Source organism: Xyrauchen texanus, chromosome 10, assembly GCF_025860055.1.
Source record: "Xyrauchen texanus isolate HMW12.3.18 chromosome 10, RBS_HiC_50CHRs, whole genome shotgun sequence".
NCBI classification, from domain to species: Eukaryota; Metazoa; Chordata; class Actinopteri; order Cypriniformes; family Catostomidae; genus Xyrauchen; species Xyrauchen texanus.
The window spans coordinates 35,439,896-35,455,385 of record NC_068285.1 but is presented as its reverse complement, the minus strand read 5'-3'; the positions used below and the strand labels follow the sequence as shown (position 1 = coordinate 35,455,385).

Below are 15,490 nucleotides of genomic sequence, written 5' to 3'. Positions count from 1 at the left end.
ACTCTTCATTCTAGCCCACGTAATAATATTATCCATTCCATTTACGAGAATATTTAGCCCAAAATCATGTAAACAGCCATCTCCCATTCACTCCTATGGGGAGTTCTGCAGCACTTGTCAAAGAGAGCGAAAGTAAACAATGGGGGCGGAGCTTAGCGAAGGGTCAATTCAGTTCCATCAGCAGGTGGTAATAAAGTTAATTTCCTAAGTATATAGTGGAACATCAAATTATGTCCCTGACAATCACTGTTATAGACACTTTATGAAACAAAAAACTATGAGATTTGTGTTATAGTAATCTATAGATCATGGTTTATTTTCCAATTAATATTATTGTTTATATTTACTATTACATTTATGATATAATTTATATTGCTATTTTTCCACCTGTTGTCCTAGAGTGATTTTTAAGTCACTACAAAAGGGAAGTTGGTGATGGTAAAATGTTTGGATTTGGGGAGGTTGTTATATATGATTTTTTGACCATGTTTTTTAAATTACATTGATTTAGTTTGAAATGTAATTTGAATTTAGAACCATTTTTGGTTTTAGTTTGTGTTTCAATAAATTAATTTAATTTTTTAAAGTAAAATCAAATGGTAGGAATGAAGTGTGTGCATAAAAAACTTTAAAAAAAAAAGCATCCCTTGATTCACAACTTCACCTGGAAGGCTGATACAATTACTGTTAATACTAGCTATGATGTGTGTTAGTAGATTACAAAGCAGAAAACTTTATTATTTGTTCACACGAATTATGTTCCTCCATCAATATTCAATAAAAATATATGTATTTTTTCAATCTTGAGACAATTTTATGACAAGTGGAAAAAAAGGCACATTTTCCTAAAGGTACCCCACTCAATATAATATTAAAATGTTCACTTTGAAGTTTGGGCTTCTATATCTCTGGCTGATATATCAGTGCAACATTAACACACAAATCACATTTGGTTTTCTTAATATTTTAATTTGCAATTAATATATACAGGGAGTGGGGAAAAAAAAGAAATTCAATAAAAATCTTTGGTACCCTTTTAGATAATGGGAGTGTCAAATTTCAGTGACCAGCAAATAAGGAAAAACAATGATTTTCTTTCAAACACCACAATTCTAAATCGGTGCATAAATCGTGACTAACAGAAATATGAAAATGTACATGGAGAACTCAGACATCATATGCTAAACATCACACTGTATGTCAATAGTTTTGTACCAGTCTCAGCTCAGAAGGGTACTGAAAGTGTACAAATAGTAGTGACTGTCAGAATGATACACGTTCTCAACATCCTGAAAAAATGAATGAACACAACCCAGTAGAGCTGACATTTAAAGACATCACTGAACTAAGTCACTTTGTGGGGATCTGTACATTCATTTTTCAGCATGTCACTGCTTTGTTCACATGCAGAACAGAAATTACAACACAGCTAGAATTGCATAGTTTTCTTATTTAATCTGCTCCAGCTGGGCAGATGATGGATTTCTAATTTTATTTTAATAGTTTGACTATGTTAAACATATTTAGTAGCCCACTTATGCAAACAATAATGTGATTACCGGTAGTCTCTTTTCAAATAACCCAAGCTTAATAGCAAAATGGTCAACACTGAAATTGCAAATCAAATGAATTTAGAGGTCATGATTGCATTTAAGTGCATGTTCTTAATGCAAAGTTAATGGTATGGGTTAAAGAAAATTATCTGCAATACTGGCTATATAAACTGATAAAATAAAATAGGCTGAATTTTTGTGCCGTTTAAAGACTGTGTAACCAAAATGATACATGTGAAGTGTTGTGCACAAGCATAGCGAAATCTGTGTTCCGATTAGAAGAACCACAAACTAAAAAATTATAATAAATAAAAATGTTAGCATTACCTGTTCATCTAAAATGATCAATACTGAGCAGTGAAGATGAAAAATAAATCATACATTCTTTGTTTGGTGCAAACTAAGATATGCAGGATTTTCTAGGAAATTAAACCAAAATGAGAGAAAGTATTTGCGAGGTGTAAATATAGATTTGACCAGTAACCAATTAAGGAGAGAAAATAAAATAAAACACACCAAAATGCATGTCACACTACATCAGCTCTTTCATTAGGGTAGGATGGGATGACAAAAAAGCCACATAAAAACCAAGAGTAAAAATGCAGCATAGGAGTCATGTTGAAGGCACAATCTTCCCTGATAAAATGACCCCCCCCCCACCCACCCCAGAGGGGACAAGTCAGCATGTTGTCTAGACGTATACAAAATGACTCAGAGACTGACTGCCGATGTCGGGTCGGGTACAGGAGGTGGGAAGGATTGTGTGTGTCCTGGCCCCCCAAAAAGATCAAGACTCAATCCTGGGCTGAGCAAACCTCTCTGTGAGTGTCGACCTCCAGATCTGGAGCACAGTGGCATCCCTGGCTACATGTCTCTGGCTCTAGGCTGTTCTGATGGACAGGGCTGCCCTCCTCTGAGTCTATGGCCTCTTGTTGTGACCCCGCCTCGGATTCTGGCCTGCTCTCTGTGCCTGTTAACCCCTCTGGGCTAGAGACTCCCTGAACCTTCTTACTCAGCTCATTACGCTCTGTTTGTAAAGCCCGACAGAGCTTTTCCAGGCGCTGCACCTTTACATGCAGACTTTCAAACTCCTTGTCTCGAAGTGTTTTCTACAGAGGGCACAAAGTGGAAAGATACAATATTTACACCTTTCAGTCAGTTTTCAAGAGCTGGTAGTATTTTAGAGTTAAAAATCTGTCACTTTAATGGTAAATTATGGGAGATAAAAGCATTGTTGGTGGCAGAACAGTGGCATACATCTAAAACTATAGTTGAAAATCGGAGTACACCACTCACCTCTTCTGCCATCTCCAGCAGGGCTTTGTTGCTGCTCTCCCATCGTGATCTATACATGGTCGTTTCCTTTTCCAGCTTCTTGATCTTCTTTGTCATCTGTGATGCAAAATTTACAGATTTACATCATATTATTTTAGCCTCAATTTTTCCACTAATTAACATTAATAGGCTTTCTTTAATTCTAATTAAAATGTTTGTGTTGTGAAGTCATAGCATTGCAGACTCATCCACAATATCTGTAGGAGAGTCAAGTCAAAAGCCTTTAACTACAAAGCAAACAGTCCTTTACCTTTTCCATCTCCTGTTTGAATGTTGTGAACACCTCGTTGCTTTTGGAAAGTGTGTTTTGAAATTCTTCAAACTTATCAGTATACAACGACAACTGCAAAAGACAATATATATATATTAGACTGACAATGGACACTTTTCAAAGTCTATGATGGTACATCTATCATATTTAGCAGCGTAAACCTAGCAAATCTTTTTATTTATTATTTAAACCCTTAAATGCATGCGTGTTTCTAAATACAGTTATTATTTAATGACTTTTTTTTATACACAATTCAAAATCGTATTTGAACTACACAACGATGACTAAGACATTATAGATATTACAGTTTAATTTTCTGTTAATGCATGATTTTGTTGACACGTAAATTAGTCAACTCAGCATCAGTTTTAAAGGATTTCTGGGCTTTAAGCTGTCTCCATCATCCAAAAGCATCTCCAATATTTATCCAAATTTTACTACGCCTCTGGTCATAGTGGTTTTTAGACCAAAATTGTTATCTGATAATGTTGAATATAATGTTAAAAATACAAATATTTTAACACATCTAAAAATCGTTAAAAAAGCAGGATAGACTTTTAGAGAATAGATCTTGAATAGGAGTATATTCGCAGAATTATAACAAAGTGAAAAAATACACTTATATACAAAATACACTTATATTTAAGATACATTCTCTTAAAGCAAGTCTAAATATATTATATGTTGCTTCTCAAGTAAATGTATCTTATTTTTAGACAATTTTAAAAGGAAGACAAAAACACTTGATAACAATAGGATTTTTTGCAGTGAATTTCTTTACTGAATTTTCCCGTTAATGTCATTTAGAGGCATTTTTAAAAAGATGATTTTGTCCTCTTTATTGCTAGTAAGCACATTTAATCCAACCTTTTAAGTCGGGGCACAAGCTAAATAATCGGTTAAGAGTTAACGATTAATTGTTGCAATAATCGCAGAATAGTCGTTCTAATTACCGTTTGATTAATCGATAATCAAAATAAACTTTAGTTGCAGCCCTAATATACACACATTTATAAACACTAGTCTCTCCTGACTGAAGTTTTCCATCTTTCTCTATTTTGTTCCTCTTTTGGAAAGTCATGGAATCATAATAGTGGATTTCTTTCTTTTGCCTTGGGAGTCAATATAATTGAATGTATAACAAAGTAAAACATAGTATTTGCTGTGGTTTCCCAATCACCACTATAAGTTTACTCCCACATTCCAAACACACAAATGTGTAAACTTGTCACATGTGAGGTAGTAACAATCAGAGCTGGGACTATGATAGTGATAAGGTGCATGCATCTATCAGTCCTATCTCTAATTTGGAGATTATCAGCATCGAACACTATCACAGTGTCTGATTGGCCAATCAACAGAAGTTGCTCACCTGTTGTTTCAGATGGACTTCCTGCTGTTTCATGAGTTCATACATCCTCTGAGACTCCGCTACCTCTTTCAAGAGCTGGAAGAGAAAGAAACGAGAGCAAAACCTTTGAGACTGACAGCTCAGCTGCATTACATCTGCATGGATACACAGTAAACCATCTACAGTACTGATTCCATCTTATAATGTATTACGAGCAAAGAAACTCACAAACTCTTTTTCCGTCTGGTGCCGGGACTCAGAGTCTTTGTGCAGCACCTGTGCTTGATGAAGCTTTGCATCTACCAGCTGCTGTTGCAGATCTTTGTGCTTGAAAACCTTGTCAATATGCTGCGAGAGAAAACCAATGCATAGATGAGCATCAATCCTTCAGCTCCCACTTATATATCTGTTCCTCATTCTCTGTATTCTCACCTCCTCTCTGAGTTCGTACTGCTCGATGAGCTTCTTGAGTTTGTCAGCCAGCTCCATGTTCTCCTGTCTCAGGCTTGCATTACGTTCATTGTGCTGCTCCATCTGAGCCTGGATGTCATTCACTGTCACCTGGAAATGTGAGGTCACTTCCTTTCTTTTCTCTTCTTCTAATCGGGCACGTTGCACACCATCCTCCTACCGTCACATCACAAGTTACAGATTCTATCAAGCTTTTGAACACCCTTGAATTTAAATGCACTTCATAGTAGGAGTCGGCCAATATGGGTTTTTAAATAGCCAATACCACTATCTAGAGAGAAGGGTGGCTGATGGCCGAAATAATGCTAATCTATACAATAATACAACTCAATGTAGACACAAAAGCCTACACAAAACTACTGAAATCAAACAAACACCTAATTTTCACAATATTTACTCAATTTACTGAAAACTGTCAGTAGTTTTTGAATTAACAAAAGGAAGTAGTTATAGCTATATAGAATATAGCTAATGGTCTATCACTACCTCAAAGGGCTTCCCAAAACAATGATGCATCATTATACATATAGGGTATAATATCTTTTGAGCGTTCTTCAATTGTTTGCATGAGGCTGGCACCGCACACATAATGGATTATATTAAACTTCTTACTGAAGAAGCCTACAGAGATCTTGTCATTTGCATTCAGATTGAGACAGGGTACCTTGAGCGTGCGGTTATGTCTCTGCAGTTCTCGGCAGAGGCTCTCCAGCTTTGTGCGAGCCAGGATGGCCTTGCTGTGTTCATTTCGCAAGTGGTCCTTCTCCTGGATCATTTGTGTCTGCTTCTTCTGCAGAGATCGCATCTGTTTCTGAGCGTTACGATTCTCCTCTAGCTAAGAGACGAAACAGGAGCATTTTTACAATTTGTTTGCATATACTGTATACAGCAAATTAAACAGTTTTTCTACATTTGTTGCATTTTTTCTGGAAGGCACAGGGTGGGGTTGCAAGAAACACTTTAAATGAAGTAACAATTAAGCTAACTTACAATTATAACTAAGGGTTATCTTAACAGAATCGTTTAAATTCTTTCAACCAGGCCTACACCTAATCAACACACGAACAATAACAAAACACTGCAAAAAAATATATAATTTTTTCAAAATATATGGACAACCGTCGATGCCATAAATTAAGTAATAAGCTTGAGAAAACAAAACTAACTAATATGGCCTATGTGGGCCTCCACACATTGGGAAACATTATCATTTTTGCAATTCTGGTTAGTGCAGCTAATGGTGCATAAAATACTGAACCTTTATAGGGTGAAACCACCATTACAAGGTAAATTGCATGGCAGACAACCGAAGATAAACACAATTAAAAAATGGGTTAAAAATGCATGTAGACACAGACAGAGTAGCAAAGGTTATATAAATGATTTACTGTTAACAAGGGGGTTATATTAATTTGCTCTTGTTAATTCCAAATGCAATAGCAAAAAGATCTTGGGGGAACAGCTTTATAATGTGCAATATTGTTTGCATAAACATGTAGAAAGTATCTTATAGTGGAAATGTGGGCTGAAAATGCCTTGCATTTCCTGCTATTGTTTTCATGTAGTCAAGCTGAAGCCCATTCAGCTGAAATGTCTGCCTAATTCAATGGGCTATCAGCTGCTATGGTGCCATTAACCCTTAATCACTGCATTATCACAGAGTGATCTATGAACAACATCTCTGAAACCAACTACATCTGCAAAATTTCTCATCTTTTTAGATGATGCCTTACCAGCTCAGCGTACTTCTTACAAAGGCCAGCCAGTTTCTCCTCTGGTGTGCTCAGTATGTTTAGGGTCTGCATAAGGAGGGTTATCTCCTTGCCTACAAAACACAAGCAGAGAATTTATTTTAAAAAATGTACATGGTATAAATTGCGAAACATATGAAAACACAAAGGCAGAGGAAATGAACAAATGACCAGTTCATCCTGCCAATGCCCACTGCATCTATGTCTTTAGCCTATTGAGTCCCACCAGCATTTCACGGCACTTTGTCCTTATTATTACGGCCCAAAATTACTGAATTTGCTGCGGCTTTGCTCAAAAACGGCAATGTCATTTGCACTGCTTTGTGTTATTTTACAGTGAAAACTCACAATTAATCACAGTATACTTGTGTAATTTGTGTCAATGATGGTATACTGTAAGTGAAATTGCTTGTAACTGTTAGCAAGCTGAATATGCAGCTAGCAAGGATTTGAATGTTTGGATTTGAATGTTGATGATAACCCTAATTGTATCGAAAAAAAAAGCTGTCTCATACAGGAAGTGCAATTTCCATGAGCATCATCCCAAGACATTTACAAAGATGAATATAATTGTAAATACATGAAGTATATATAGTCTAATAAATTATAGAGCACCCTTAAATAAGAAACAACAATATACAGTACATTTCAGAAGATTTGTAATAACTCAACAGCTTTAACTTATGATAGGCCAACTGTTCGTTCATTCATTTATTTTAACCCTAAAAGGGCAAGAACATAACGATACAGAATATTTCTTATGAGATCTCAATTTCTGTTTTTCTTCTGAATATACATGATTTTTTTTTTTTTACAGCTGGTAGAATCATATCATAAACATTACACCATAACATTTGCCTGCTTTTTGAAAAATAGTTTAAAAAGTGCTTTAGACATATATAATTTTTTTTGATAGTGCCAGTGCAAAATAAAAAAGCATCAAAGAAACACCAACTGAATAATCATTTTTGATTGTAAGAAAAGTCTGAAGAAAAAAAAACACATTGTGATGTCACTTTTGTCTTGGGTTTATTTCCGGAATGTGTGTGAATGCGGCACATATTCCGGAAAGGCTCGGGCACTGTGAATGATCAAAACCTCGCAGTCCCAGAACAGAATTGAATTTTCTGGGATTCATACCAGGATCTCTATGTGAAAGGGGCTCAAGTAAACTTAACAGTAGATCTACAATAAAATTGGAAACTGAACACAAATCAGTCACAAATCAGAGGCCGGTTGCGAATCTCAAGATATTTATATCACCTGATTTTTTTATGCACAATTAACTGAGAGAAGTGCGATTATTGAGCATGAAATGCCAAACATGTTTCATGAATGTGTTCGAGTCTCATTGTCCGGTGCAAGAGTGCATTATGCGAGCACTCCAAATGAACTGAGGCTTTCAATAACCCAGACCTCAGACCATTTATACCAGCCCATGAAGAGCATGTGAAGATTAAATGCTGGCTGTGATGTACGCCCACCATTTAAAAGTTTAGACAAGGCTTTCAAACAGTGCACACAAAAAGCTCTGATTCAATTTTTCACCAAACAATCTTACATATATGGGATTTTAGAAACCCGACACATAAATCGATCAAAAATGGATCTACAAAATGTACTGACAGTGTACAATTCTCAAAGCATTTAAGACCATTAGAAAATAATAGAAAAGAAAAAACCCTTTGTGATTCATATATCAAAGAGATGATGCAACAAATCAGGATTAATCTAGAACAGGATTCATTCCTTTTACACTGAAATTTAATGATATGCAACTGGCTGTGAAAAACATATTGAGCTACACATAAGCTACATATAAGTATTTTCTCAGGCACTTGAGTCTAAATGGACAACTTGTATAACTTTATTAGTACACCCAAATGACCAGGGGTGCATTAATGCACAGGTTTATACAGGCTGAAGCCCAGGGACCTACAACTTCCATGGGGCCCAGCGGAAGGAGCACGTTTAAATGCTTTCAGCGGGAGACGCGGTTGCTGTCATGGTGACAGTGCGCAACCATTAAAGGTGTCTGTGTAGTGCTCGTTCAATGTATGGTAAGTCCAAATTTATATGAATATAGTATTCATTTGTCTTTTAATGAACAAAGTAGTACATATGCTGTGATAGTAACTTATATAGATGTGAAATAATCATAAAAACATGATTTATGGAAGTGCAAAAAAACAAACAACACTATTACATACCTATGGTCTCTAATGACCCTATACACTTTTGGTACTTAAGCCATAATTAAAACATTCTTTAGCGATTTGGCATTTTTTGCGTTACATTATTTATAAGAGAAATATTGAGGAATACTAAAGGAAATGTGGACACAACTGTACATTGAACTGTACTGAAGAGCTATACATTTTGCGCTGTAGATTCAAAAGATCTGACACGAAAGAGTTATTAGTTCAGGAATCGAGCTACATTGGTCGCAATGTACATTTTGTGCTGCTGAATGTTAGCACGGGCTATCTATTTTAGTACGGCTTTCCGTCCACATCGTTTAGGAATGCACATTAAATAATCGCTAAATGGAACTGAAAGCTTTGAAAATCATAAGAGTATTAAAAAAATTGGAACTAGTTTTTAATAGTCTCTAAATACTTGATTCACAAAGATGACACTCACCCTGCCAACTCCCTTTTCTCCATACTTCCATCAGGAAGAAGGTTAAGAGCTATTAAGACAAAAACCTCCCGCTTCCTCAATAGTACATATTGCAGAGCTATAAAATCTCTTAACAGCCCTCAACCCATGAACCAGTCACTTATGGAAAAAAGGCTCTCTTAACAAGTCTGCAGTATTTGCATATTTTTGCATTATTGGCACTCATTTTTTTATAGTGTTTTATTATACTTTTTATATATTTTATGACAACCATCAGTGTTTTTTTATCGATTCTATCTATCTATTGTAGAGTTGTGGATTTGCGCTCTGTATTCATATGTAATTGTCACTCCTATCTGACATCAGCCACTATAGTATCCTGGACTGTCATCCAAGTACGTGGTGAGCGGTGTGTTCCTTTTACTTTTATCTGTCTGTGTTAAGTGTCATCCCGTAGGGGATATTGTCGTGTATATAATTGTTCTATGTCTTTGGTTGCATTTTGTTGTTATGAGCACGCTGAAGCAAATCCCTAACAACTTGTACTGAGTTGTATGGCAATCAAGTATTGAATATTGAATATTGAATATTGAATAACTAATAACACACATGGCTCCAATATAATTTGTATTTAATCCATATTTTTATTTTCAAATCTAGGACAAACTGCATTGAATTAAAGATGATATATGCAAGATTGACAACAAGCTTTTTGAAATGGGTACTGTAGTCCAAATTCAAAATATTGGAGAGTTGTCTGCCCCGCCCAAGACTCGAAGCTCATGCGGGTTGCCAGAATGTTGACAGGCAAATTAGTCAACTCAGCATCAGTTTTAAAGGATTTCTGGGCTTTAAGCTGTCTCCATCTTCCAAAATCATCTCCAATATTTATACAAAATTTTACTACGCCTCTGGTCATTGTGGTTTTTAGATGGATGGTGAGGCTTTTTAGGTCGGATGGAATCTGTTATCCCTGACAGGGATGTCCCGATCAGGTTTTTTTGCCCTCGAGTCCGAGTCATTTGATTTTGAGTATCTACCGATACGGAGTAATAAATTCAACAGTAAATATAAAAAAGTCTAACATAAAAACAAATAGCACCTCAACTTAAAAAAACCTGGCAGGCATGTAAACAAATAAAAAAATAAAAGTGCCACAGTGTTTGCAAACCAGTAATGTGCTTTTAGGAACTGCAATCCTAACTCTTACTGTCATCACAGTAGTAAGTTTCACAAAAGGAAATGTATGTTTTTCTTAATGAAAACTAACATCTCTACATTGTCAGGTTTGAGCCCGTTTCTGTTCTCATCAAGGACGTTTGCAACGGCACTAAAAAGTCTCTCACTGTCCACAGAGCTGCAGGGGGCACTGAGATACTTGGTTGCAACAACAGCCAAAGAGGGAAACTGATTAGCATGTTCTTTCCAGTACTGAAGTGGGTCGCTTTTCTTAGGGGTGGTTTTTTCAACTTTATAATATCTCCAGACCGCAGACATACTCGCGCTTTCCGCTTCAAGCTGCTTCCGTATTCTACTTCGCCTGCATTTAACCAATAGCGTCTCTGAAACAAAGTGATGTCATGCCGCACGCGTTGCTGTTTCTGTGTGGAGTCAAAAGGGTCTAACTCTGCCACCGCATAACTATAGATGTGTTAAAAAATTATGAGAATATATATATACATACAGTGGGTACGGAAAGTATTCAGACCCCCTTAAATTTTTCACTCTTTGTTATATTGCAGCCATTTGCTAAAATCATTTAAGTTCATTTTTTTCCCTCATTACTGTACACACAGCACCCCATATTGACAGAAAAACACAGAATTGTTGACATTTTTGCACATTTATTAAAAAAGAAAAACTGAAATATCACATGGTCCTAAGTATTCAGACCCTTTGCTGTGACACTCATATATTTAACTCAGGTGCTGTCCATTTCTTCTGATCATCCTTGAGATGGTTCTACACCTTCAATTGAGTCCAGCTGTGTTTGATTATACTGATTGGACTTGATTAGGAAAGCCACACACCTGTCTATATAAGACCTTACAGCTCACAGTGCATGTCAGAGCAAATGAGAATCATGAGGTCAAAGGAACTGCCTGAAGAGCTCAGAGACAGAATTGTGGCAAGGCACAAATCTGTCTAAGGTTACAAACAAATTTCTGCTGCCCTTAAGGTTCATAAGAGCACAGTGGCCTCCATAATCCTTAAATGGAAGACGTTTGGGATGACCAGAACCCTTCCTAGAGCTGGCCGTCCGGCCAAACTGAGCTATCGTGGGAGAAGAGCCTTGGTGAGAGAGGTAAAGAAGAACCCAAAGATCACTGTGGCTGAGCTCCAGAGATGCAGTCGGGAGATGGGAGAAAGTTGTAGTAAGTCAACCATCACTGCAGCCATCCACCAGTCGGGGCTTTATGGCAGAGTGGCCCGACGGAAGCCTCTCCTCAGTGCAAGACACATGAAAGCCCGTATGAAGTTTGCTAAAAAACACCTGAAGGACTCCAAGATGGTGATAAATAAGATTCTCTGGTCTGATGAGACCAAGACAGAACTTTTTGGCCTTAAAACTAAGCAGTATGTGTGGAGAAAACCAGGCACTGCTCATCACCTGTCCAATACAGTCTCAACAGTGAAGCATGGTGGTGGCAGCATCATGCTGTGGGGGTGTTTTTCAGCTGCAGGGACAGGACGACTGGTTGCAATCGAGGGAAAGATGAATGCGGCCAAGTACAGGGATATCCTGGACGAAAACCTTCTCCACAGTGCTCTGGACCTCAGACTGGGCTGAAGGTTCACCTTCCAACAAGACAATGACCCTAAGCACACCGCTAAAATAACGAAGGAGTGGCTTCACAACAACTCCGTGACTGTTCTTGAATGGCCCAGCTAGAAACCTGACTTAAACCCAATTGAGCATCTCTGGAGAGACCTGAAAATGGCTGTCCACCAACGTTTACCATCCAACCTGACAGAACTGGAGAGGATCTGCAAGGAGGAATGGCAGAGGATACCCAAATCCAGATGTGAAAAACTTGTTGCATCTTTCCCAAAAAGACTCATGGCTGTATTAGATCAAAAGGGTGCTTCTACTAAATACTGAACAAAGGGTCTGAATACTTAGGATTCCGATCGAGTCTGAAACCACGTGATCGGGCCCGATTTCCGATCACGTGATCGGATCTGGACATCCCTAATCCCTGATTCAGTTGGTTTGCTGGCTTCCATGGCTGCAGCACGCAGTGTTGTTTGCGTGCAACTTGTTTGTATCTGGGAACCCGGCTTTGTCGAAATACTATTGGTGAGTGGGCGGGATCACACTGGCCAAAACATAAACAGAAATTCTGGCCCAGAATGGAAACTTAAAAGTAGAATATACTGGCTGTAGCATTGTTATCGGAAAAGCCAGTATTTCAACTTCACAAGTTTCCTAATTATCTAATGACATAGTGTGATTTTATGATTTAGTACAGTAAAAATATTACATATAGCACCTAATAATTTGCGTTCAATGCATGAAGACAGATTTTGCTTTGTTTTCTAAAGCTAAAAAAAAAAACAACACCTCTGAACTGCTTGGTTCTAAGATGATCTGAATAACCATTTTTAATTATTATTATCAAAACATTTTAATGTATATTATGTAGCCTATATAAGTGTAATTGAGCCAGGTAACTAGCTGATGTTGCACATTCTAAAGTGGCAATATTTTTGTCAGGCACTCACTCACCCAGTCCCTTCACTTTCTTCTTCTCCTGCAGTTTCTTCTGGTCTTTCCCTGTGCATCCATTACCGTTCAGTTTGGCTTCCTCCTGCTTGCCGTCCTCCTTCTCAGACAGCCCGTTAACTTCCACGCCTGCATCCTCACCGCCAATCCCTCCATCCTCATGGCAGTATGAGCTGAGGATGTCCTCCAGCTGTCTGCACAGCTCCTCAGCCATGTCATGGGATACATTAAGAGCTCCAGCCTCAGCCACTGAGAACAAAATATAAGAACACATATAAACTCATCAGTGTAGTGGGAAGAAATGGTATGGAGTAAAGAGGGGAAGGTTGACAGCCACAAATGATCAGTCCATAATTATAATATGGCCAGGCTCGACATCTTTTTCCAAAGGTTGGGTATTATTTAAGAGGACAAAAGATTCCTAATCATAAAAATCACTGTGTCAGTTTCTCTGCTGATGACTTACAGCCTTCACCCGTTTGAGTGTTGAGGACTGGTGTGCTGTCCGGCTGTGATTCTGGTTCTTTAGGGCTGTTGGTCATTTCAGAGGCTGCTGTGCTCTCCTCAGTATCATCTGCACTGCTGTCAGCGACTTGATCTTCCATTTCTCTCCTCTGCATTGCTGAGTCATAAACAAACACAGACACCATAGTGCCTGGTTAGTGACTAAAATAAGACACATTTTCCCTTTATAACAGGGTGAACAGTTTCGATTTCAATTCAGAAGAGCTGCACAGCACCATTTAGATGTTTAAATGAGTTGACTGTGTATAAGGTAAAACATGCAAAATTCAAACGTCTTGTCTATTTAACTAATTTTATAATCAACGCCATCACACGAAAATCACTAAATACTAACTTCAAAACACATTGAATATCTCAACGATTGGCAGTTACTGAAATGGCTCTAGCAAGCTTCAGGCAGCACTTTTTATTATTATTATTATATACTCCGAATATGTATTATTGACAAATTAATCTACAAGTATGTTCGAGAGTTGAAGGTCTGTAACATCTCGCTCGATTAGTTTAGCAGTACAGATGCAAACGCACAGTACATATCCGTTAACTGAATTCAGGCACTGTTTCACGTAACAATCACCTTTGAGTTATTAAATCTGAATAATACCAGTGTCTCAGTTTGGTCCAAGAAAGCCCTTCAAACGTTTGCAGCCACTCTTTTCACTTCCAACTTCAGCTCCAACAGACACGGGAAATGCCAGGCAAAGACACGAAGATGATTGGTCGAGCTCAAGAGAACTTTTGGTGTACGCTGTTCCCGGCAGCGGCATCAGGCGGCCTGGTGGGAAAACAACAGAGACCACATATATATATATATATATATATATATATATATGTGGTCTCTGTTGTTTTCCCACCAGGCCGCCTGATGCCGCTGCCGGAACATATATATACGTATACACATATATATATATATATATTCACTATAGAAATTTCCTTTGATTTTCCAGGCCTTGAAAACGTCATTTTAAAATTGGCAGATATTTCCTGGGTTTCCATGACTGAGGGAATCAAGTAACTATGGTATTTTATCAGCAACTATATTTACCATGGTACATATTTAGGTATTTAGTCATTACAGGCCACACACACACAGACAGACAGAGAGAGGCTTGTTTCACTATATTAGTGAGGACACATCATAGACTTTTCATAGCAGGCGAATTACATTTTCTATCCCCTAAACCTAACCCTCACAGAAACATGTGCACATCAGTAGATTGTTTGTTTGTTTGTTTGTTTTTAACGCCATACCAGCTTCTATGGCTATTTCCATTGCGAGAAATGTGTAAGCAATTCTATTAGAGGTTTTTAAAATCAACTTTTCTTTAAAACTCTAAAATTTAATTCAGTTTGATTTTGTTAAACATTTCTTCCAGAGTGCTGACTGAATAAAAAGGTTTCTCACAGGGTTAAGAGTAGTACAGTCTAATAAAACATGTTGAGTGATAATGGATTCTGGCAGAAGGTACATGTTGGTGAATCTTCTCCTAATATTAAAAACTTGTGTGTCAACCTGGAGTGACCAATACGACAGCGGGTGTAAACTATCTGGTCTCAGTTATTTGAAAACAGAGATGAACAACTTTTGCAAACAATGGGGCTGATTTCATGGAGTTTGTTCATTATGCATTGATCCCACTCAGTTTGCCATTTGTTTTTAATATATTATTTTATTATGGGTTTTAGGTCAGTGGGAGGTATTGGACACTTTTGGAAATCTGCTGATACTTTTGAAGTGGTGTGTGCTTCCTCATTTCCTGGGATTCCACAGTGTCCAGGTACCCAGCAGAAGCAGATATTGAAATTTTGGGCCTCCAAATCCAGTAGTTTGCATAGAATATAAGCATTGGGAGATCTTTTTTTTTTTAAAGGTGATATTGCTTG

The 15,490-nt window shown here is 37.5% G+C and overlaps 1 protein-coding gene across 1 annotated transcript; it reads right to left on the bottom strand.

Annotated features, from left to right (window-relative positions):
- Positions 1–957: 957 nt before the first annotated feature.
- Positions 958–14,295, bottom strand: LOC127650519 (alpha-taxilin-like). Its single transcript, XM_052135977.1, has 11 exons — positions 14,184–14,295; positions 13,548–13,703; positions 13,085–13,330; positions 6,715–6,806; positions 5,646–5,816; positions 4,943–5,137; positions 4,739–4,858; positions 4,532–4,606; positions 3,139–3,231; positions 2,850–2,945; positions 958–2,662 (listed from the first exon to the last, which is right to left on the bottom strand). Exons 2-11 carry the CDS (start codon positions 13,699–13,701, stop codon positions 2,348–2,350), a joined length of 1,557 nt encoding a protein of 518 aa, XP_051991937.1. The 5' UTR covers positions 13,702–13,703; positions 14,184–14,295; the 3' UTR covers positions 958–2,347.
- Positions 14,296–15,490: the final 1,195 nt, after the last annotated feature.

Excerpts from the sequence above, each read along its gene's own strand:
- LOC127650519 (XM_052135977.1), bottom strand. The coding sequence starts at position 13,701 with ATGCAGAGGAGAGAAATGGAAGATCAAGTCGCTGACAGCAGTGCAGAT. Across the intron at positions 5,138-5,645 it reads GACATAACCGCACGCTCAAG|GAGGATGGTGTGCAACGTGC; the intron begins GTACCCTGTCTC and ends ATGTGACGGTAG. Across the intron at positions 4,607-4,738 it reads ACCAGACGGAAAAAGAGTTT|CTCTTGAAAGAGGTAGCGGA; the intron begins GTGAGTTTCTTT and ends TTTCTCTTCCAG.